General features: G+C 34.5%; 1 protein-coding gene across 1 annotated transcript; it reads right to left on the bottom strand.

Moving 5' to 3' along the window:
- Positions 1 to 5,413: 5,413 nt before the first annotated feature.
- Positions 5,414 to 24,440, bottom strand: LOC124365919 (cell division control protein 1-like). Its single transcript, XM_046822042.1, has 9 exons — positions 24,143 to 24,440; positions 21,551 to 21,841; positions 19,770 to 19,938; positions 19,122 to 19,250; positions 14,578 to 14,688; positions 14,134 to 14,304; positions 12,644 to 12,755; positions 11,801 to 11,980; positions 5,414 to 5,605 (listed from the first exon to the last, which is right to left on the bottom strand). Exons 2-8 carry the CDS (start codon positions 21,835 to 21,837, stop codon positions 11,802 to 11,804), a joined length of 1,158 nt encoding a protein of 385 aa, XP_046677998.1. The 5' UTR covers positions 21,838 to 21,841; positions 24,143 to 24,440; the 3' UTR covers positions 5,414 to 5,605; position 11,801.
- Positions 24,441 to 24,519: the final 79 nt, after the last annotated feature.

Genomic DNA, 24,519 nt, shown 5'->3' with positions numbered 1-24,519 from the left:
AAGCCTTTGCAACCTCATAGGAGGGTTTACCTGGCTTCGGGATAAATATAACCCTAGAGGTCCTCCAGGATGAGGGTATGACTCCTGTCGCTAGACTAGTTCTAAACAGTCGTAGAAGCAGAGGTATCACCAAGTCCTCACTTTCCTGCAGTTAAGCAGGAAAAATGCCATCGGTACCTGGTGATTTGAACGGCTTAAAAGACTCCAGGGCCCGTTTTATCCCTAAGTAGTTGATAACAGTCTTTGCGCAGTTTCAGTCCTCCTTAGACGAGCTTTCTCTAGGTTCTCGCCGCCATTCACTAACAACTGTTTCACTGGTTTGAAAAGATCCTGGGAAGTGTATATTCAGTAAACACTGAAGAGTCTCCTCAGGATCCTTGGCGTGAGTCCCATCTTCCCTAAGTATAGTACCCACCACATTTATGGGGCTTCGAGCTAGGACTTTTAGGAGTTTTGTACAGTGAGGTACCTTATCAATACTCTGACAGAATTCTTTCCACGAGTTTATCTTAGCTCTTCTCACCTCTTTATTGCACTCTGTTAAGGCAGCAGAGTACCTATCCCAGTTCCCTGCACGTTTGCATGTATTATATGCTCTGCGAAGGTTTTTCCTCAAGGTTTCCAGCCCCTGGTTCCACCAACATGCTTTTTTCCTTGAATTTTTTTCACGGGGCAGGCTTTGTGGTACGATTCTTTCATGGCGTTTTGCAAAGAGTTCGCCATGTCCTCGACCCCTTGCCCCTTATACCCATTTTCCCTTACTAGATTGCTTTTTTAGCTCTGCATTGAAAGGTACCCAATCTGTTTTCTTTGGGTTTCTATAGGTCTCATTTATTTTGTACGACCTCATGTCAAAGGTGATATACCTATGATCTGAAGCAGATGCTTCATCTAGCACACTCCAATTTAAAACTTTAGTTGCAATATAGTTGCTAGCCAGAGTTATATCTAAGACCTCTTCTCTTACCCCTGTACCTCTTCTTTGTACAAAAGTTGGTTTACGGCCTTGATTCATAATAACTAAGTTAGATTCTACTATAAAATTCAAGAGGCACTCTCCCCGATTGTTGATGTTGCTGCTCCCCCAAGCGGTGTGGTGGGCATTCGCATCACAACCGACAATCAGGTGCCTCCGCGTAAGGGTTCCGAACTCCACAATCCGCCTCATCTCCGCAGTTGGCGGTGGTTCTGGAGAATCGTATGGGAGGTAAACCGCTGCAAACAGGATTCTGATGTTGCCATCACCTGTCTGCAAGTGAACCTCTGTCACGGCTGTGTCTCTAGAACACATTTGTGCCATTTTTAGTGATTTGATTTTCTTACTGACATATATACATGATCTAGGGTTGTTACTGCCGTATATCAAATTACCTTTAGCGGTGCTCATCCCCATCAAACGACTGCCAATGGTCCATGGTTCTTGGATCAGGACCACGCCTATGTCGTCAGCCAGGATCTTCTGGCAGAGTGTTGCCATAGCTGCTCTGCTGTGGTGTAGGTTTATCTGGAGCACCGCTGTCATCCTCTATTGGTCGTTACCTCCCTGCGGGCTGGTACGGAATGAGTTTTCCCTTGCTCTGGGGCCCCGACACCAACCAAGTTCCCTTTTGAGGAACCGGCTTCGTTGTGTGGTTTTATCAGAGCTCGGTTTTCCTCTTCTCACCTCTTCTTTTTTGGCTCTTCCGGCCGAACTTCGCCTTCTGACAAGAGAAGTCTGTCTTCCTCCATTGGGGTTATCTCAGACACTCTTAATTGCTCAATCGGTAGCTCTTCTGGTTGAGTTTCGCTTACCTCTTGTGTTTCAGTTTTGTTTGTATTTTCTTTTTCGTTCTCCATTCTGTTCCCACGAGAACCGGGTATTTGCAGTCCATCTTCCCAGTGACCCGATTAGGAAGATAAGGGTAATTACGACTGGGTGTCCCCTGGTTCCCAGAAGGCTCCGTTGAAGACACTGAATATACCCCCAGTGCCACGAGACTCTCAGCACGGGTCGCATAACACCTTAGTCTGGGGTTGTTGGTAAAGTAGGGGTGGGAACATCAGGAAAGGAAGGGATAGGTAACTGCTCTCAATTTCAGGGCCAAACCAAGAGGGGGAAAGGTTTTCTATCCTTGTCACTGGAATAGTGATAAGGGAAGATGGCTTCCTCCCCTTGCCCTGCCACTCCCTTAGAAGTTGCAGCACAAGACGAGGATGGTACATCACCCACGATCCCATCTGAGACAGTGGCTGATGCCGATGAGGATGCCAGTCCCCCACGGGAAATCTAAGTCCTTAATTAAAACCAAATTTTATTAAGACGAATCCTCAAGGTCATAACCGATCATCAACCTTTTAGCGTTTGACACTAATATCAGTGGAAAATATGAAATAAAAGGAGATTAAAATTATTATAACTAAAATGCAATATCCTGCTGTCCTCGTAAGAACAATGAAGCTGCTCGAGCGTGTTCCATAGCACCACAGACATCAAGGAGCTGACCAAGTTACATCAAGCCTTATGTCATCTAGGTGACAAGAATGAACCACTGGGTTAAGAATAAAAATTTACCTTTTGCAGTGACTGGAGTTAGAGACGTAAATAACTATTCGGTCTTTACAGATATCAAGTCGTGATTTACAAAAATAAAGGAACTCTAATAAAATTTACAACAGCGTATGGACGACTAAATATAGATTTTAAAGAAACATTGCCATATGTTATCAGAAACAGTGTTGAGCTATATATAGTCGATGAGTATTCTCGGATTCTCTTTACTTTCCAATGTGGTTTTCAGAACTTTGAGTCAAAGTGAACAAAATAAAAGATTTCTCAAATGAATGTTAATTTTAGCTCATGTTCATCTTCATCTTAATGCAGTGTCTAGAATATGATGCTGTTACAGACGACCTCTGGAATCAGGAGCCATGTTTATGTTAAGAAATCGAAAAAAGTCGATGACGAAGAAGTTAACAATGAACAATTTACATAGTTTTGACATCAGAGACATCTAGATTACAAAATATAAAATATAATGTAAGGGTAGGGTATGATAAGCGGACCCGGTTTTTTATATCGAAGAATGTAATCAGTATCGATACCTAACATTCGCATCTCAAATTCTAGACTATCGAAGTTTGCAAATTTCGATATAAAACATCGGGTCCTCTTATCGTACCCTACCCAGTGAATTGGTATTTTCATTACCTGATCAGGTGCACAATTGAAAACAGCAATGAGGAGGTTATGTTATGGTCTGTGACAGCTTCAGATTCTAAACGCTGCATTAAGAGGAATGTATTTTCGATCTCTTCAGACAAACGTGGCTCCAGATTCCAGGAGTCAAATCTGTTACAGCATCAGACTCTAGACGCTACGTTAGAGGAAGGAGAACTGGAACTAAACTCAACATTTATACTAAATCAACCCTTCCCGCCATAGCTACGATGTGTGTGGAAAGGATTTTGCTGTGGAGAAAGTTGTATGCTAAAATGAAAGCTGTACGGCACCTTACGATGGTGCTCCGAACTACTGGTGACTAACGAAAAACATCTCTCAAGATAAAATATGTTATATGCCTACAAATCCTAAAGAGTTTAAAACTGAATGATTTCGGCAAACTTTGTTGGCTTTGGAATCGCCAAATACGATTATGTATTTTCGTTAAATATCAAATACATGTAATATTTAATTATGAGAAATATAATTAAAACGTGGAACCAATTAAAAAAAATTAAGTATGTATGAATTACTTGATTTTATTAAAAATAGCTGATGAATAAATTAACCAAAAATAAAATAATCTGTATAGAAGTTACCAACCAAAAATTTAAAGATTTATAAAAATTATAGATTAATGTGATATGCTGTAGTTTTTATACGGGTTATTAAATTAAAATTAATATATTCGATAATTAATATTATTTTTAAAGTATACTTACAACATAGTCTAGTCATATATCTCATATGTTTTCTCTTTAATTTATCAAGGTTTGTTCGAACGTATTTTGTTGTTGTTCACATAAACAATTTTTCTGCTATATAGAGACGAAAAATTTGTTGAATTATTTTAATGCAATATTACAAGCCAATTTCTTATAATTCAAACTTTGAGGTATGTATTTTTCGCATTGCAAAAATACCTCGAAATATTCGGCAACCAAGTTCAAAAATATGCGTATATATTTGAAGAAATGTATAACAGACGTGTTTTAAGCTAATAAAAACAGATAAAAGAACACCGATGATCAGCGAATGTTTAAGATGGACCGATTGTGTATGAGCATCGGCCCCTCATATGAGCACTACAGTTAAAAAAGGGACAGCGCGTCTACTCTTACTTATACCTCAAGTAATCTTTGTATAATATACTTTCTCTATGGCTTAAGAAATGTTAGATCATTGCCATAATTTGAATCTGAACCAAGATTTAAAACACGTCCTATTATTTGTTTACTTAAAAAGTGTTAGAACACGATTAAATAATTTTAAAAAATCCACTTATCCATTTATTTTGTAATTTCATGGATGAAATAGTTTAGTAAATGTTTTCAAAACCAGGGTTCTTGTACTTCTAGAGGCTTAATTTGTTTCTTTAAATTTTATAGCTGGATAAAAGTACGAGAACTTAAAATGTAAACATACTCACAGTAACTAATTTTTAGTATATTAATGTACGAGTATTTTCTGAATGTACTACTTAGTACGCAATGTAATTTTTTCAATACAATTAAATAATACTCCCTCCCAAAATTATACAAGACCCCAAGATTTAGGCAGACTTCCGTTGAATACGTAAGACCACGAGTTTCGTAAGACGTTGAAACTTATCATCGCCTGATTCCTGAAAGCCTCTAAAATGTAAATTAAACCAATCCTGAAAAATTCTAAGCTTCAGGTCTTTGGCAGCTATAGGCGCCAAGGAGCGTTTAACCTTTGGGAATTCGCGGTTTTAGGGAATTTTTGGTTTCTAGGAGTCTTTTAGGAGTTCTACGTCTTCCATGAGATTATTTAGTCTGACAGCACCCTATGAAGCTTAAGGGCCTTGTGAGAATGTAGAATATATAACGCCCATTCCAATTTGCTAAAAATCCATCTAACAACAAGGTGTTTACAGTAGTTGTGTAGAAAAAGGTTTTGGCCCTGGTGCTCAGCTTCTGTTAAGATTCACGATCGTATATTACATAGAGAATTGTGTACACATTGTGATTGATAGACTATCTTAAATCTACCAATCACAATTGTTATATATATATATACACACCTTTCCACAATTTATATATAAAATTAATATTAAATTTAATATATGTATTTAATTTATATATCACAATGTGTACATAATTGTTTATTCCCTATTAGAAGTTTCCTTTCAACCTGTCAAATTCACCCTTATACTATATAAATATAGTACAGTATAAATAATATACAATAAACTTCTCAGCACAAGTGAAAATCAGTTCTTTATTTGTTAAAAATGTCTTACAAGTAAAATCATTTGCCTCCATCAACATTATATACATACATTTTAAAGTTTATTAAAACCAAGCTTTCAAGTTTCATGGAAGCTGATTTATGAACAGAAATGACTTCTTTTGCTAAAATCGAAATCTTGTGTAAAGCCTTTTCCTGAAACAAAATAAAAGTAAAATTAAATTATTATTATTATATAATTAATATTATATACTTTATTATACAATTATTTTATAAAAATGTAACCGATGGTGTAATCAGTTTTCAGTTAGAGTATTTAAATGTAAAGATGTTTGGTTACAACCTTTAAAATATATTTTCATAAGACAGTAAAAATTGGAATATTTTTTTATAAGTACACTATAATTTGTAGGCGAAACTCAAAATTCTCTATTTGAAGCATAATTTAGGAGAATTATATAAACAGGTCCAAAGTAGCGCGCGCGCGCGCGCGCGCGCGCGCACACACACACACACACACACACACACACACACACACACACACACACACACACACACACACAATACGACTGGAAAGAATGTCATATTTGTAACTTGTTAAAATTTAATTTCCCTGTGAATCTATACCTCATGTATACCCTATAAAATTAATATTTTTTATTTGGGGTTGATTAAAAAGTTACCTGAAGTTCATACTTTGAACACCAGCAATTTCTCGTGAAGAGATGAACAACAATTTTTTCATCACTCTGTATGGTAACAGGCTACTTTCAAATACAGCTAAGATCTGCGAAAGACATAATTCCCCCTTAGGACCTCACACGGCCTGTTAACCTCTTTTGTACACTTTGGTCTTCAGTTTTCGTTCTTAAATGGTTTGAATATCTGTAAGCGTGCTTCAGTACAGAGTATGTCCTTGATATCCAATATATGTTCGTTATATCATCCTAATTTCTTATTTCAGCCTGATTTCTATAGACTTGTGTACACCTAATCACTTTTGTATTCCCCTTCAGTGCAAATCGGATTCGCTGCTCCCTCTATCGTCTTCCAAAATTGCGCTTTGTGTCTTCTGCTTTATTTTGTGATTCCATTTACAATGGTTATTGGCTCGCTATTTTCCCTTATTTCCTAAAGTTGTAGTCACGAAAGAAATAGCTCGTTGTGTCATGTTGGTCTCTTTGATTTGTTCCTTCAGTTACAGTACTGTGCCATACTAATAAAGGAACCAAATATTTAGAACAGTACTTTGGTGCAGATATTCACAATTGTGTTCATGAAATTTACGTTTAGAGCGATGTTGAAATAATATACCAAATACCCTGAATATTGTTTGAATTCGTTACTGGTGCCAACAAATTAAGATAATACTATCGTCATTGCTATTTACAGTACACGACTACCTCTTGAAACACTTGGAATTTTCCCTTTCCTTTGGAAATCCGATCTATATATCTACAACTTTTCGAATTTTTATTTCATAATTACCTAATTTTATTATTTACGAACATTTTAAAATAGAAATTATAAATATCGGTCTAGCTATTTGATTGTATGATTTACTTATCAATTAAGAGAGGCATTACATCTTTATTTTTATAGATTCTTTTTAAAGGAGAGGCCGATCCCCTTTTAAGCCTTATTCTGTCCGTCTTCATGGGCCACTGGCCTGTGCGAGGATTTTATTAATCCGAATAAAGGGGAGAGTCTATTCAGTACGAGGTTGATTGTACTGATAAAAAATGCAACGGTCATAGATAGGATTTGAACCCACGCTATCTCTAACTCAGACCCAAAGTCCAACGACTTAGACCGCTCGGCCATCGGCACTCCCTAATACACTCCCTATAGATACAGTAAGATATACTAGATTTCGTATATCTAGCGCTTACCGTTCGTTGGGCTCATGACCGATAACCCTTTTTTAAGTGTTGTATAGAATAGGTAAAGACATTTTACCTTTCGATTAGTGCAGTGTCTGAAATCTGACACACATACTTCACTCCTAGAATCTGGAGTCTACATCCGTCTGAAGAGGTGATTCAAAGAAGGAACTCAGCTAAACTCAACATTCGTGTTGGATCAACCCTTCCCCCTATAGCTACGTACGTGTAGAAAACTCAGCTGCTCCGCTGTGCTTTGGGACCATGTCTAAAACAACGTAGGGCTCTCATTTGTGCACCTGATTAGACAACGAGAACACCTCTTCACCTAGCTTGCACTGGGTGGCTGCTGGACAACCAGACACAGTTCCGTTGTAGTTTTTAGTAATATTTCTGAATCCGAAAATAATGGAGTACGGAGGTGTATTTCCGAGCAAACTCACTGAATACAGTTTAAAGTTTAAGTACTTAGTTTAAAGTGTAGAACCTATATTGAATTCAATGTCGTTGTTTGGACCAGTAGGCACTGAAAAGAATAAAAGGCTACATTACTAACTAAGTAACCAACATACATACATTCTGAAAAAATTGATCTCAAACAAACACTTTGCTTCGTTCTAAAAACCTATCACCTAGCTGTGTTTGAGGAACTATGTTATGTTAACTAGTTATGGGTGTGTCAATATGCGCAAATTAGTCATTTTCGACTTTTTTTCGGTAGCAGCTTTTGTGGACATTCTTATGGACGCGTTTTCTCATATTGGAACCCCCCCCCCCCAATTCACAAAGTTACCTAATTGAATACAACATTTATTCATATACTTATTCGTACAATTATTACTATATAAGTATTATAAAATTCGTTTATCACGGACTACTCTTAACAGTGGAAAGTTTTAAAAACTGTAGAATGTGAAATGATTTGATTAATTAACGCCGAATAGAGCTGAGCTGCCAATAAAACAGTTGCAGTATTCAATTTCTATATAAAAAATTCAGGAAGTTGTTAGCATTATGTACGATCTTACTACATTAGCTAGGAATACCCATAGGAACTCCCATTGTTTGATGTATTAATATCCACTTAATTTATTCATAGCATCTACGAGCAGATTAACACAAGATATTGCATATGCAAGTAATAATAGTAGTGTGTTCGGGTTTGTGTGCCCAGACCAGTATCCGGCCCTATTGTCTGCTGAAATTTCCTGAATTTTAAGTCATTTTTTCTTGTTATTTCTATTTTCTTGTTATTTCTATTTTCTTGTTATTTATATATACATTTATAATTATTAATTTATATATATTTATTTGATAATTCGTATATTTAAATTTCTTATTAGTTGGTCATTGTTATTTTATTTTATATTATATTTAAATTTAATATTGAATAACATTGGTAATATTGGCTGGTTCATAATTGTACTATGCTATTTGTAATTGCTCATTACAATTCTAAGAAGATAAAATTAAGAACATTTGTGAATTATGTTAGTTGTATAGAAGAATAGCTACATAGCATAAATCACATGCCAACTGATTATTTATTAACTATGCTTTATTATAAAAATTATTCCGCGCGAATTCAACAGAACTCATGAAATATGCATTTATTTCTGTGTTTCAAGAAAATAAATGTTTTTTGAACTTTGAACTTTTGAATATCACAATTATTGTCTCAAACTCTAACGCCATCACTTATGTTACTATTGATATTAAGTACTTGATACGGTTAAAATCTATAACACCTTGGTAGTAATTGGATTTGTTATAAGCCATACTCTAGCAAGATTATACATTTTTATTCGTAGTTGAAATATTTAATTTGAAGAATCGTTCTCTACAATAAAATTTTACAGTGGTATTTGTGATTATTTATTATACAACGGTAGTATACTTTGGGTTTGTTTTAGACGACGGTAGTATTGTGAAGGAAACAGGATTTTCTCGGACTTTTGCCAGCGTTCAGTGATATAATACAAACAGTAACACTACGTTTCGAGATCTGCAATCTGATCTCTTTCTCAGGTGAATGTCTAACCTAATACATAACTACAATCTAGGTTAAAGTAAACAAAAACATACCACAGCCACAACAGCCATATTTTGTGCCTATTCCAGGCACATTAACTCTAAAATGATGATTACAGACTTATACTTGTCACAACGCTTCGATATGTTTGTTTACTTTAAACGAGAATGTAGTTATGCAATAGATCAGTCACTGACCTGAGAAAGAGATCAGATTACAGATCTCGAAACGTAGTGTTAGTGATTGTATTATTTCACTGAACGATGGCAAATGTCCGGGAAAATCCTGTTTCCTTAACAATGGTATAACTTCGAACCGATTGCGGTTTGCAATAATCTGTTTAAGTTACTATAGTCAAACAAAAATGATTATATTAATACTGCTGTTACACTATTAACATTGTATACATTGATATAATTTTTTATTATACCTGAATTTTACTATTACTTTCAGGATCTTGTTCAGAGATCTGAATTACATTAAGACACAACAAAAAATATCTTTTTTAATCAATCACGGAGATAAAGTAAAAACACGCTCTTGTTTACATAAATAAGGCAAGCGATAAACTATCTATTTATGTACCAAAACCGATGTAGTTCAATGAACAACCTTAATTCGCGATTCGACCAGTTTCAATTATCAAAATTGTTTAAGATCGTGCAATCGATTTTGGGGTTGGAATTTTTGTTATCGCTCTACGTAAAATTACAGCAATGTAAATAAGGAAATTTAGGCAATCAGGTCTAAATAAAATTATAAAACTGTTACAGTATATACATTCAGTGTATTTACATTTTAAGCTATAGTTTCAGTGATATGCATGTATTTTATATTAATATATCAGTTAAAAAAAATATATATACAAAATATGTAGTACAAAAATTATATTTAATTACAAAATAATTTCCTTAACCATATATTAATCGAAATAGCACTCACTGAAGCCATAATTCGTGTATATAATCTACAAACCTCTTTTACTTCAGCCGTTTTGATTTGCCAAAATTACATAGTTTCACAACCTTGATTACAGAATTGGCAAAATTACTTAAACTTTAAATGCATGAAATTGCACGTAAAGTGATAACATATTAAATTTAGTTCTACTATCTCTTTATTCAGAGGAATTACCTTAAAGGGCTACAAATTTAACATAACAATTTTTTCCGAACATAAAAAAGGGGGAGTAAACGAACATAACTTACTGACGGACAGCACACGTTATAACAGTCAGAAAACGCAAATGGGAAGAAACCTTTTCTTTTTTGGAATTATGTGTGGATATAAACTAGCCGTACAGCAGTTTACTCTTGCGAATGTGATGACTGTAAATCAGCTGTTAAAATCAAAACAACTCGTAATCAGTTAGAACGTGCCTAGGCAATCTTATGCAGTGTGTAAATTAAGTCCTGATTCGCATGGATATATTTAAAATGGATAGAGACACCGATTTAAAATCTACACCATGCCTATTAAAATATTTGGTTTTGGATTTTTTGGAGGGTAAAAATATTCCCCTTTTTTCAAAGGTGTTAGAGGTGGTTCACTTAAAATTTTAAAATTGCAACCCCTATCTCGTGACATATAATATAAACGGTAAATTCAAAAGGAACACAATGACATGAACAAAACATATCTACGACGATCTTAGCAAACATTATGGGCAAACAACCCCTTACATAGAAGGGTGTAAATTAAGTCCTGAAACGCCTGAATATACACAAAAACGGATTGAGATATCAATGCATAATCTTCAAAACACTTAGTAAATTAATTTTTGGATTTTTGTTTTGTTTAGGTGTGCATAGCTTTGGTAAGAAGTTACTTAAATGTACATCCTATGTGGAATTACAATTTAAGGGATTACTTGCCCATAACGTTTGCTATGATCGTCGTAGACACTTTTTTCATGTCAGTGTGTTTCCATTGAATAGACCTTTAAAATGACATGTCACAAGATAGGGGTTACAATTTGAAATTTTAAAGTTATCCCCTTCTACCCCCGATTTGGAAAGGGGTGAAATTTGTTTACCATCAAATAATCTTAAAAAGTAATTAAATAAAAATGGTGAAGGTTGTACATTGATATACCAGTCCGTTTGGAATATATCCAGGCGTATCTGAACTGAAATTACACCCTTAGATGTAAGGGATTGTTTGCCCATAACTTTTTATAGGATCATTGTAGGGATGTTTTGCTCATGCCATAGAGTTTCTTCTTAATTTACCTATCAAATGATATGTCACAAGATAGGGGTTACAATTTTAAAATTTAAAGTCACCCCCTCTACCTTCTTTTTAAAAGGGGGAAATATTTTTATCCTCCAAAAATTCCAAAAAAGTATTTTAACTGTTATGGTGAAGATTTTACAGCAATATCCCAATCCGTTTAGAATATATCAAGGCGCACCAGGGCTTAATTTATATTCTGTACATGCATTATAAATGTTCCTTAACCTAGTAACAACTTACGTCACAGAGGTTTGTACTGCGGGTGGGACTTGTATCTGGAATGACAGTTATATCTGCGGGAACACTGGACTCCTACCACTATTACCAACATTACAACTAGAGTAAACAGGTAGGTGGCAATCATGTAGATGCGTGAAGGCAGCCACAGTACATGGTAGCACCATGCTTCTTTTCTCTTGTCTGTTGACAGATTTGATACATTTATTTGTATTATAATTGACTGTTTTATTTGAACTAGGGACTTAAAAATAATAATAGTGACATCTAAAATTTAAATTAACGATTTTCTTCGATATTAGCTTTGTTTTTTTTGTAATAACCTAAGGCTTTTAAAATCAATAAATTAATAACAACTCACAATTTTTATATGAGAATTATATTAAAGAAAAGTAAAAGTGAGCGCTTTTTTCTCCTGTTCAGATTGTTGAAAATATTACCAATACAGTATACAATTTGTTTGCTTTTAAATCTTAAGAATCTTTTACATTTCCAGTACTGGTACTCAACATTTATTTTACAACACAAGAAAGGCAAGTCATATTTTTTTTAGAACGCTAAAAGTTAATTAAGAAATATTTCAAAGATTGTATAGTTTTTTTGGGATCACATTTTTTAACAACTCACCAAGTGATGTAAAAATTTGTGCTAATAACAATTATTTTTTTGATGATTAAACACTTGGTTGTTAAATTGCGAAGTTGCTTTGATCGTTTATATAGGGTATTAAGAAATGTTACAAAATAGAATATATACTTATTAACCGATTTAAATACTACCCAAAAATAATAATAGTCACGAATAAAATGCAAGTTAAATTCTAAGTAGATATAGTATAAAAATTACCAATGATTGCAACTCCATATCCTCTCTCTGCTATTCTAATCCTGCTAGAACATGTTGGCACCACAATCTCCACAACTTGTCGGTTAGACCACTGGAATCTCCAAGAGGGTGCCTATAACAACATTATCCGTCTTTGATTTGTAAATAAATCTATAATATTATACTTTTATTTTATTCTGAAATACAACTGTTGGACTTTTGGAAGGATTTAATTACATCGCTACCATGTTTCAGAGATGAGTACACTATCTCTTTGAATTACTACTTGAAATGCTTGAATGCTAAATGAAAAGTCTTGAAAACTTAGTCAGCAAGAGCATGTCATTATTATTTATAAAACGATTAAAATTTATTTAGGAATAAAGATGACCAAATCCGCATTTTGTTTGCCACAAATAGACAGTGCTCATTGACAGTAATTATCAAACACAGATACATGTCAAAACGAATTAATTTTAAAGTAACTTCTTAATATTTTTCTTATTTAAAATTATTGTAAATTATAAATGTATTTATTAATTAGAAAACATAATATTTAAGTTTTAATTTCAGTAATACTGTTTTATTTTTTAAGGCCCAAAAGGATAACTTTGAAATATTTAGTTGCATTATAGGAAGAGTGTGTTTTCTTGATGATGTTCTGTAAGGAGGAATGACGTAGTTGAGAGTATTGGGAGTCTTACTGTGATTAGGTAGGTACACTTGAAGAAGTTGATTGCTCTTCTTTAAGAACTTAAGAATTTATTAAATCAATAGAAGAAATCGCCACAAGCCTAAGAGTTTTAAGGGTAGCAAGGTTCGTTTTTATTTATTCTTGCTTTAACTCTCACTGCCCCCTTTTTTGAAAAACAAAGAGTGCTTTTGTCTGTTTGATTTTAGCCCCCCAAATTACAATCACATGTCAGAAAATCAATGTTAGTAAGTATATAAACGCATTGTGTGCAGAAAGAAGCATGTTTGGACTTGTAAACGACGATATGTTATTTACACTAAACCCCAGATTAAAAATGATGTGAAACTTTTCTAAACTTTCAAATTCTCCTCAAGATTTAGCCCTAGAAACATTAACTTGTTACCATATTCAACAACAGCTTCGTTCAGAAAAACTGTTATACTATTATTTTGTCTACGGAAAATGGAGAACTTGATTATGTTACTTATAACATAATTAATCCAAAGACAATGTGTATTTCACATTATTTGCTTCAACGTATGAACAGATTTACAAAGCGTTTCACTCTTCAGATATAAGAAGGGTAATCGTTTAAATAAGTGATGAAAAGAAAGGGTCCGAGTGTGAAGCCTTGTAGCACACCGGCCGTAACTAAACTTTCATCAGAATTAACAAATTTTCAAATGTAGAGGCGATTTTGACTAGCGTAATATCAAATAAGAGGCAACCCGTATACAGGCAACCTCTCGAACACCTAACATCTTCTACTTACTTATAAATACATCGTGACTTGTATAAGTTCCATTTAAACACTTACCCCGTGTGGTGGTGATCCCCAGATGCACCAGTTGGCGGTCATGGTCTCCACAGTCAGCCGCTTCCCCGTGTTGACATCTCCGCTGAACTGAACCAGAGCCTCGTCCTCGGGTGACATGTCCGTATAATCTTGAGCAGATACTATTGCGTGGGGACGTAACCCTTGAAGCACCTATCCCGAAATTTGCAAGCGTTGTCATACAAATTTCTTTTAGTTACAATGAATTATTCTTGAAAACAAGTTATGCATACAGAACATAATGCTATACTCCATAAAATTAGTGCGGATATTTGTTTAAGTTCTTGCAAGAGAATGGGCAGTATTGTAACAATGTGCCAGACACACATTTAATTTTTATGGCTTCGTATTCGAAGAGACAAGTACTTATGATAAATACTGACATATTTTGGTAGCAATTTTGGGTTTTGAACAGTTTAAAATTACCTTTGCTGTAAAAGTATCCGGTGCAGCCAGAAGAGGCGATTGTGAGACTACAATCCTGGTCCAGTTGCTATCCAATGATGACGGTGGCAGTGACTGCTGTAGCCTGTCTACCTGGCAACACGGAAGTCCCGTTATATTCTGGCAATAAACAAATGAACCTGCGCAGAAATCCAATGCGCAACTCCACTTTTTATCTCTACTGTAAGTAACATAGAAGGTGGCCGAGACAGAAGCATAGCTCTGATTGGAAGTCAGATGTTCGACTCGTTGCTAAATTATGTTGGGCGATTGAGAACTACAGTATGTATAGATGTATTTGTACCACTATACGAGTACGGATGAAGTTTTGTGCCAAGTATTTGTAATTATGTTATTGGTGTTAAAGTTTAAATAAACTTACAGTGCGGATGTCTTGCACATGAAAAGATCAGAATTTTGTATATAGTTTTGATTTGTCCCAGTTAGAAAGTGTCCAAACTCCAAACTATGCCGTCTTTGGTAGTCGAGCGTCTCAGTTTGTCATAACAGGGACCCGGGTTCAAATCCCGACTTGGACAGGAAATGTTTACACGCTAACAAATAATATTAGCAGTTCCGGGTTCAAGTTTTATAATAAAAAAACTATTAAAACTCTAAAAAATTCAAAACTAAAAAATTAATATTTTGATACCAAGACAAAATTAAATATCTCCGATTAATTAAGAACACACATTTGAAATGGACTGATCAAGTAACTGCATCTTGTAACAGACTGTTTGTCAGCATTCACAGTGTAAAACGTTTTGCTGCATACCTACCACTCAAAGTAAAAAGCTGGTTAAGACTCTTGTGTTTCTATACTTCCAACTAATGTGATATAGTAATAAATGCATGACTGTTGAGCTATCGGACAAACTTCAGAGAGCCCAAGACTATTTTATTAGATTTATGTTCAATTTTGAACGTGACGAACGTGTTTCTCCTTATTTCTAACAACTGTCTCTCCTGAAACTGCAACATATACTTGAATATCAACACAAAACAAAACGCACAGTTATATGTCTCGTCACGAATAGGATTTGTTAAACGACGCATAATTTAGTAGTAGAAAATCTAGCAAATGTTACTATCACGTGAAATTCAGTATTTTTATAAAAACATTGATTTAATAGAGTTTGTGGCATTTGACATCGCCTTATGTTACAAAATGTACGACACAACGTTTCGAGGATTGAAACCTATTCTCTTCGTTAGGTGTTGATATAATTAATTCATGCTGGATTAGAATCTTTTATATTTTCTCGTTTCACACGGGCATGATGTCGCAACAGGCAGGCATTTGTTGCAACGTTCGCGACTGCTGCAGTGGAACCTTCGTTGTCGCAGTTCCGTAACCTTTCCAGTTGCATGCGTCCGTCGCGACAAGGCAGTTCCTGTTGTAACACCTCAACTCTAACTGGTACTGAATCATTTAACAATATAGTTTTATGACTATTAAAACCATCAAGTCTTCTAAAATTGAACTGATAACGAATTCAACTGATATTAATCCTTAATCTTGTTTCAATTTTTAACGAGGGTAATATTCTTTCATTGTTCAGCCGAATAAATGTTTACTGCTCTGATAATATGTAGTGAAGACGAGGTACAATTCAGAGTCATCCAGTTCATCGGAATAAATAGTTTCAACATACAAATTATAATCGTAACTATAAAAAAAAGCTGAGGTCGGAAATGCGATCAAACGTCTGAAGGCATTATCTCCACGTGGTGACCCAATAGTTTTTATCACAAAGGAAATACAATTAAAACATATACCTTTTATGTTATTACATAGTAACTCAACATACTCATACTGTCAGGTTTATGTATCAAAACAGCTGTTTGTGTGTATCAAAAATGTTGAGATGAAAAGATGGGAAATAATAAAAATTCTAAAATCAACATTTGGTCACGCCAATATGAATAAAAAACGATTTAATATTTGTCAGTACTTCACTCTATTATGTCTGAGATGTACTTTAGGTTATAGTAAGACTTTGTATATATTTTTACGTGCCTTGCATATATACCATGCATTATGACCATGCTGGAAACCAAGGTTTTAAATGAATTAAGAATAAGTATGGGATGAATTTTCAAAACATATATCAAATTCTTCAGTCAAATTATTTAGAGATTTTTAAAGAATTACATGAATTTTTGAGTTCAATTAAGAAATATTTAAAACAAAACATTCTGAAGAAAACATAAACTTAACCTGGATAAGGTGTTTCTTCCGAGGCTCTCCTTTTTGGATTAGGAATGCCTGATGGAGCCTTGGCGAGAAGTTATCCTAGATCCTTACCAAACTACGTCAAAAATGAAATAGTACTTTGAGGCGGCATGGGAGTTCCCGAAGCCTATTAGCCTAGAGCTAAAAATTAGAGAATAGAAAAGTTTATGGTTATTGCAATTGAAAAACTTGAATTGTGCGTCAGCTGATTTTTCAGATCCCTGTTATAAAATAATGTAAAACAATTAGTTGCTTTATGGACCAATTTAAGTATCAATTTCAAAAACAGTGTTATTTAAGCAGTATAATCCAAAAGTATTTTTATTTCCATCTGAAAATTATAACTATACGGTTACTATTCCTAGATCTCCAGTTAATTATTTAGAACATCTATTTTCGATTACACAATTATTAGTGTAACGTGTAAACATTCGTAGTTTGATTTTCGTTTGTGAACTAGAGGAAAATAATAGAATTAATTACTGAATATCTTTAAAGTAATAGGCGCCGCTTTTTTTAACCCTAATTCTAAGTAAACAAGGTAAAGCCACGTACGTATAAGAATGAATGTGCTATATATAGTAACGTCGACTAAGTAAACAAGGTAAAGCCACGTACGTATAAGAATGAATGTGCTATATATAGTAACGTCGACTAAGTAAACAAGGTAAAGCCACGTACGTATAAGAATGAATGTGCTATATATAGTAACGTCGACTAAGTAAACAAGGTAAAGCCACGTACGTATAAGAATGAATGTGCTATATATAGTAACGTCGACTAAATAAACAAGGTAAAGCCATGTATAAGAATGAATGTGCTATAGTAACGTCGACTAAGTAAACAAGGTAAAGCCATGTACGTATAAGAATGAATGTGCTATATATAGTAACGTCGACTAAGTAAACAAGGTAAAGCCACGTACGTATAAGAATGAATGTGCTATATATAGTAACGTCGACTAAGTAAACAAGGTAAAGCCATGTTGTATAAGAATGAATGTGCTATATATAGTAACGTCGACTAAGTAAACAAGGTAAAGCCATGTATAAGAATGAATGTGCTATAGTAACGTCGACTAAGTAAACAAGGTAAAGCCATGTATAAGAATGAATGTGCTATATATAGTAACGTCGACTAAGTAAACAAGGTAAAGCCACGTACGTATAAGAATGAATGTGCTATATATAGTAACGTCGACTAAGTAAACAAGGTAAAGCCACGTACGTATAAGAATGAATGTGCTATATATAGTAACGTCGACTAAGTAAACAAGGTAAAGCCACGTACGTATAAGAATGAATGTGCTATATATAGTAACGTCGACTAAATAAACAAGGTAAAGCCATGTATAAGAATGAATGTGCTATAGTAACGTCGACTAAGTAAACAAGGTAAAGCCATGTACGTATAAGAATGAATGTGCTATATATAGTAACGTCGAACCTCACGTATTTATGATTCATGATACAGAGGAAGCTGATAATCTGTTATCACTTATCGATGAAGTGTTGGTTAACCGAAGAGATTAGGTTATCAGTGACACATTGATGGAAAATGTGTCGACCTAGTTGGTTCTTGTGTAGTAAGAGCTGCAGGCAGAGAGAACTACCTGTAAGCAACTCGAAACCCGATTTGAAATTATAGGATCTTAAATTTCTTTAACCATATTAATAACATGTTTATCTTGCCACATTTGTTTACAGTCCATTATAACGGCCACATGTAATTAAATTATTACTTAATCTGCACCAATTATCAGAAATATTTTAGGATTATAACCTATTAGAAATAAAAGTTAGTTGGTATTAACTAATGAATACCAACTTTTGAACTTTACAGTTAGCTGAATGTGTAATTGCTAGTTCAACTTGATATGTTGTTATGGAAAGATCTATACAGTTTCCTGAATTTCCACCATCTTGTTTCTGTCGTGAGGATCGCCATTTACTATTTGGCCTCTGGTCAGTTCTCAGTGATTGGAAATTCAATGCAGATCTATTTTGACCTGTAATCTTAAGTTCGGTTTCAATAATAAATGTTTTGGTTTTATTAAGTGCATGTTTAGAGATAGTGTGTATGGAGCTTACCCACAACTTGTTAGTTGTAATTCCTCATCCATGTGCGCAGATTAGATTAGAGATTAAATTGCCGATCTCGAAACGTGGTAGTACTTATTTCTTACATCACTGCACAATGGAAAATGTTCGGAAAATCCCGTTACCTTCAAAGTCCTTCTATCGTCAATAACGCACGTTAAATAAAGAAGTTATTATCATTTCGGAATTACCTGTATTATTTGAATGTTTGCTAGACTCTGTACTGTTGGAGACCTGAAATGATGTTTGAAGCGCTTCTTCCTCTGATCTGTAATTATTAGATCCCTTCCGATGTCACTATCTCCAGGAAGGAACACAGTCTAGGCAAAAAACAAAAAGAAATAAAACAGAAATACTTCCTAAATATTAAATTATTAGTACTGTTGGATTTTTTCATGTGGAAGTGGGGGGATTATGTGTTTAGTTTAAATGCGTTAGTTTTTGAAAGAGTGTATAAAACCTACATCTGAATGTGCGTGAGTGCCTAGATAAGGAATTTACCTATTTAATTTAGTGGAACTGTAAATGGTTGCCATACATTGTGAATAATAATAATTTTGGGAATACAGAAACAGATTATTATTATGTAGATGACGTTTATGGTCAAATATTTAAAGTGCGCTGAAATAAATTTGTTTGTCTGTACCTTTTACACAGAGGACCTAAACGCATAAAAAACAGCATATATTAGTTTTATTCCTAGGGAAAATTGAACCTTGTCTCTTTAAGAATTGAAATAGAACAAAAATTTTACTGTTTTTATTTATTATTTCTTTATGAATGAGTACTTGAAAAAGTGTTTTATTTTTAACCGTATTCAAAAATAGTACGTACCATACCTTACTAGCTGGAATATAGTCAAGTTGAAATATCTCCTTGAACCTCTCGAAATATCTCTGATATTCCTCGTCATTGGCTAAGCTGCCTTCGTCCATCAAATCGCCCAGGAAAATGATGAGGTCGGGCTTCACGTGGCGGACAGCGGCGGCAAACGACCGCCTCAGGTACCTGGGTAAGGTATGTTAGCAATTTCACATGTTCTTTCTCATTATGAGTGAGTGAGATACCTCTTGTGAATTGAGCAAGTGTTGAGAATGATGTGCCGCCCACAGCGAGGCAAGCCAATTGTGAGCAAGGGTGTGATCAATTGGGGTGAGTAACCGGAGAAGCCCAATTGGGCTGTACTAATTCCCAGAATTACGGCGCACTGAGCTCACAACCGGTCACTCTCGTCTTGATCTTTTCTTTTCAAAAAGAGTTGACCCTGACATAATTATGTCATGGAAAAGTCAGATTCTCAGGGTTGATAGAAAAAAGGATCTACCGGTCACATAAGTGGTAAAAGTGTACTAATAGTTGAGTTGGCACGGTATCATCACGAATAATTCTCAACACTCAACTCAATTACTGAATTCCAAGAGTTCTTGACCTTAGTATGTTACAATAATCTGAAGACAATTTATAGGTTTTAGACAGGAACTCTTATAAAGGTTTAATACAAAGGATAATCTTGTTTCTACTTTTATTGACCTTAAATAAATATGGTGAGTTATTATTTTCCGCAACATCATAAAACAGATTCTCTTCAAGAAAAAAACCCAACACTCATTTCTGAATTATTCTAGGTAAGTTCGTTAATTTAATTACAAAACTGAAGCTGCATAAGTATTATTTTTAGAATAAATTTTGTTCCTGGTTTCTTAAAAAAAAAAGGAAATCTACATATTTAAGCCCACATGCAAAGGCATGGTCAAGTCAAGGCACTGTGAATTTATCGTTATACACCAAAACTTCGTTAAAATTGGTGCTATTATTTTGCATGCAAGATTATATAACAATTAATTTAACCCTTTTCATACTACGTATCCATTAGGTACACCATCATGACCGTTGATACTTACAGTAGTATGAAAAACTCATTCTACACTGCCAAGTAAATAGTGAATACTGTCTATTTATTTATTTATTCACGGTAAACCCATTACATAAAAAGTTGCACAAATTGGTAGAAAAAGCTGAATAGAATAATAAATAGTAAAGAAGTTCAAAAGATTAAGATTATAGTACAAGAATAATTTGAATTAATAGCATAGTAATAATAATTTAAATGCAGACGACGTAATGATAGTAACATATCAACAACGTATTAAAAATAAATAATATATAACAACAATATAAAATAAATAATACAAATTACCCCCTGTCGATTGAAAAAGGTGGTTATTATTTTAGCACCCTTTCAACGAACATACAACTAATCATTTCTGCTGCTGTAGAAAAGGAAAAGACTCACTAAATTGGTATCCCCGACATGGAAATGAAGTGGATGACTTTTTAAGAGGCGTTGAGCTTTCTGATTTTTTTGTTTAGGAGAACATTGTTAATAGTATGTTCCCTACTCTTGTGGTTTCAAGTTTCTCAGCGGTTATTTATCCAACAGAATTCTAATTCTTCTATTGCTACCATGTGCTTGAGCCTATTACGCATCCTGGAATTATTCGATTAAGCTCTAAAGTTTACAGTTTCAACAGTGCCATCATTGTTCAATATTGGATATTGAACTATTATTAAATGGAAATAAAATAAAATAGAGAAAGGAATAAAGACAGAAAATACCAACCTGTCATCGTTCCAGCGGGAAAACCATGTCTCTGTGCTCTCCCCCAGTATCCGTGGACTTGCTACTAACAGGACCGATTGTAACTCCCGGATGATTCCACAAGTCATTGATGGCCAAAGCAAAGACCATACAAAGTACACCAAGAACTCTCTGAACAGTATAAATCCACAAACTCCCAGCGGAATCAGTAGAGGAAGGTTCCAGTTGCGATTGGTGAATTTTATTTTCCGTCTGAGGCTTGTGTGCCAAGAAGTCAATTTTGCTGAGAAGGTATGAAATCTCTCCATAATTCTAAAAGCAAAGATTAGAAGTTTATTAATAAAAAAAATCAGAACCAATCATTATCATAACTAAAAGACACCATGTTCAAGCACAATCATCTTAAATGTTTTTTTTAAACAGGCCTAACTAAAATATAATGTAAAAGGTAAAATGAATGTGTTCTGAGAAAAACATATCGAATATCTTTTTGCAGGCAATGAGTACACGTTGACAAATAACTTGTTTAATGGGTAGACATTTTGGTTTCATATCATTATAACTGTTAGACGTAAATTGCCTTCCATTCATTGCCAACACAGGTCAATTTTATCAAATACGATTCTGATTTAGAGTTTTAAACATTCAGACAAGAGATTATAGTACTTTTAAGTCAATAAGTATTTCCCTGATCACATACCAACCGAAATGCAACTGCAGGATACAGTTATTACTCTAAGGTAAATACGCGACTATCCAATAATTTTAAACCAATTTACCAGTTATTGATACAAATATTTTGTCAAGTTTTATTCAGATGAACTGAACCTTGTAAGACATGATTGTTCCCCTCAGAGCTGCTTCTGAAACGAGTGTCCCAATGACTGCTGGAGAGCAGAAGCATCTGTATATTACGGCATACACTTTAGTGCTGGGGGAGAATGGTACAGTGCTGAATTGTAGTAGAAATGGAGTCAAGTCGATAACAAGTAGATGAACAATGATAAAGAGTCGTCACCGGAGTTTGAGGATGGGCGGTCTAGATGAGTGAAGCGCCTAGATGAGTGAAGCGCCTAGATGAGTCCAGTAATGCCCCAGGGTGTCTAAGGTTGTGCAGCGAAGCAGGACCCTAATAGGAAGACTAGGCCCTGATGTGGCCACACTTCCAGGAATCAGCCAAATCAAAGAGGTGTCGAGCTTGCGCCTTGATGTAGCTGTTCAGCGTCGGGATGCCAAGGGATCGCATCATGACAGTGTTCCGAACAAATCAAGGGGTTCCAGATAGGAAATGAACATCCCTATGTTGGATTGTGGTGGTACCACACAGGGCCGGCGAATGTGATGGATGCCCGCATGATCGAGGTGTAATGGAGCAGCTTGGTGGAGATGGTAAGCGGTGAAGAGCGGCGAAGAAGTGGAGTAAGAGACATGAAAACCACCTGGCCAGTTTGGATCCTGAGGGTTGCAGCAACCTTTGTCGAGAGCAGCCTGGTCAGCACCATCCCGAGGTACCTTGTCGACGTAGTCCATCGGAGTCTGTCACCCTGGATAGTCAGGACTTCCCGAAGAACTGGGCTATTCAGATGATACATGTTTTTTAGACTGTAAAAATCTTTATACTGTTTCAAATTGTTTGAATTCACAACTGACAATGGCATCTTTGATGTTGAAAGGGCTCGTGAAATAAATTTAAAATAATTGAACAATTGTGTATTTCCTTCACAGTAATAATTTATTTTCCAATAAAAAGTGTTCCTACTTCAATGGAAGGTAAAAGTTTAAAAATCACATAGACAGTAGAGGAAAAACTCAAACGTGTACCACTTTAAAATTTTAATTAAAATTATTTTTTACAACATTTTAAATTTCCAAATATGTAATTATGAATTTTGGAGATTTGTCAAACGCAAATTTTATATCAAAACTAGGGATATTTTAATTTCCTAAGACCTCCATAAATTTAAATCTCCTTAGGGCATGTAGAAACAAGTATTTAAAAGAATTTATTATAACCTACTGATGTATTTTAGTAACTACAAACTTTGTAATTTTACATATCTAAGGGTACGTTAAGATTAAATATTAAGGCATTTTTAATTTGTTATGACTATTTAAAAAAAAAACCATGAATAAATTTAGGAGTTTAGATAAAAACAAGCATAGATAAGTTAGGATGACAAACAAAATTTCTGATATAAATGTTGTGTATAAATTAGCAGCAATTATAATGAAAAACAAAAGATACCAGGCTTTTACGGTAAGTTTAATAAACTCTTGTTATAATACTGTATGCACAACAACATAATGTATGGAACAATAATGAAGATTGTTACATTTATAAACTTCTTATTTCTTCTTATTTTCTTTGTCATGCATATAGTAAAATCGGAATTATTAAAACACTTACAAAACCAACAAATTAGACACTTTGAAGTCCTGCCAATGTATATATAAAACATACAGCTTTTTCAAAAATCAGATTAAAATTGTTTTTATGTGTGTTCGTATTGTTGTACATAAGCTTTTGTTACAACACAACTACGGGAAATAATGAAATATCTAAACTTAAAACAAAAACATAGTATTGTTAGGTTAGTTGTTGTGTTTACTTACGTAAAACTGTACAGGTTATAATCCAGAGAGATGGCGAGTACAGTCACATCAGTACAATCCAACGCAGTGATTAGTCTGTCAATACGTGACTGCTGATCAAGCAGGTTATCTCAAATACTGTTGATTCAATTCTTATCTTATCGGTGAAATGTGCTTCACCACAGTACGTTCTCATACACCACTCGTATTCCGCCAAACATGTGTGGTAAGACAGCAAGAATTACAGGCAAGTTTCTCACGTTCAGTAATAAAAATAAAACTTCAAATTTCTGGATTAAAATTGAGTTATAGTCAGGTAAGTAAAAATTATTACCACAACAATGAAGTATTTGAAAAAACTAAAACTCTACCAAATTTTATTTGAGAGTAACATCAGA

This window comes from Homalodisca vitripennis, chromosome 7 (assembly GCF_021130785.1).
Source record: "Homalodisca vitripennis isolate AUS2020 chromosome 7, UT_GWSS_2.1, whole genome shotgun sequence".
Taxonomy (NCBI): domain Eukaryota; kingdom Metazoa; phylum Arthropoda; class Insecta; order Hemiptera; family Cicadellidae; genus Homalodisca; species Homalodisca vitripennis.
This window is presented reverse-complemented; position numbering and strand designations above follow the sequence as displayed.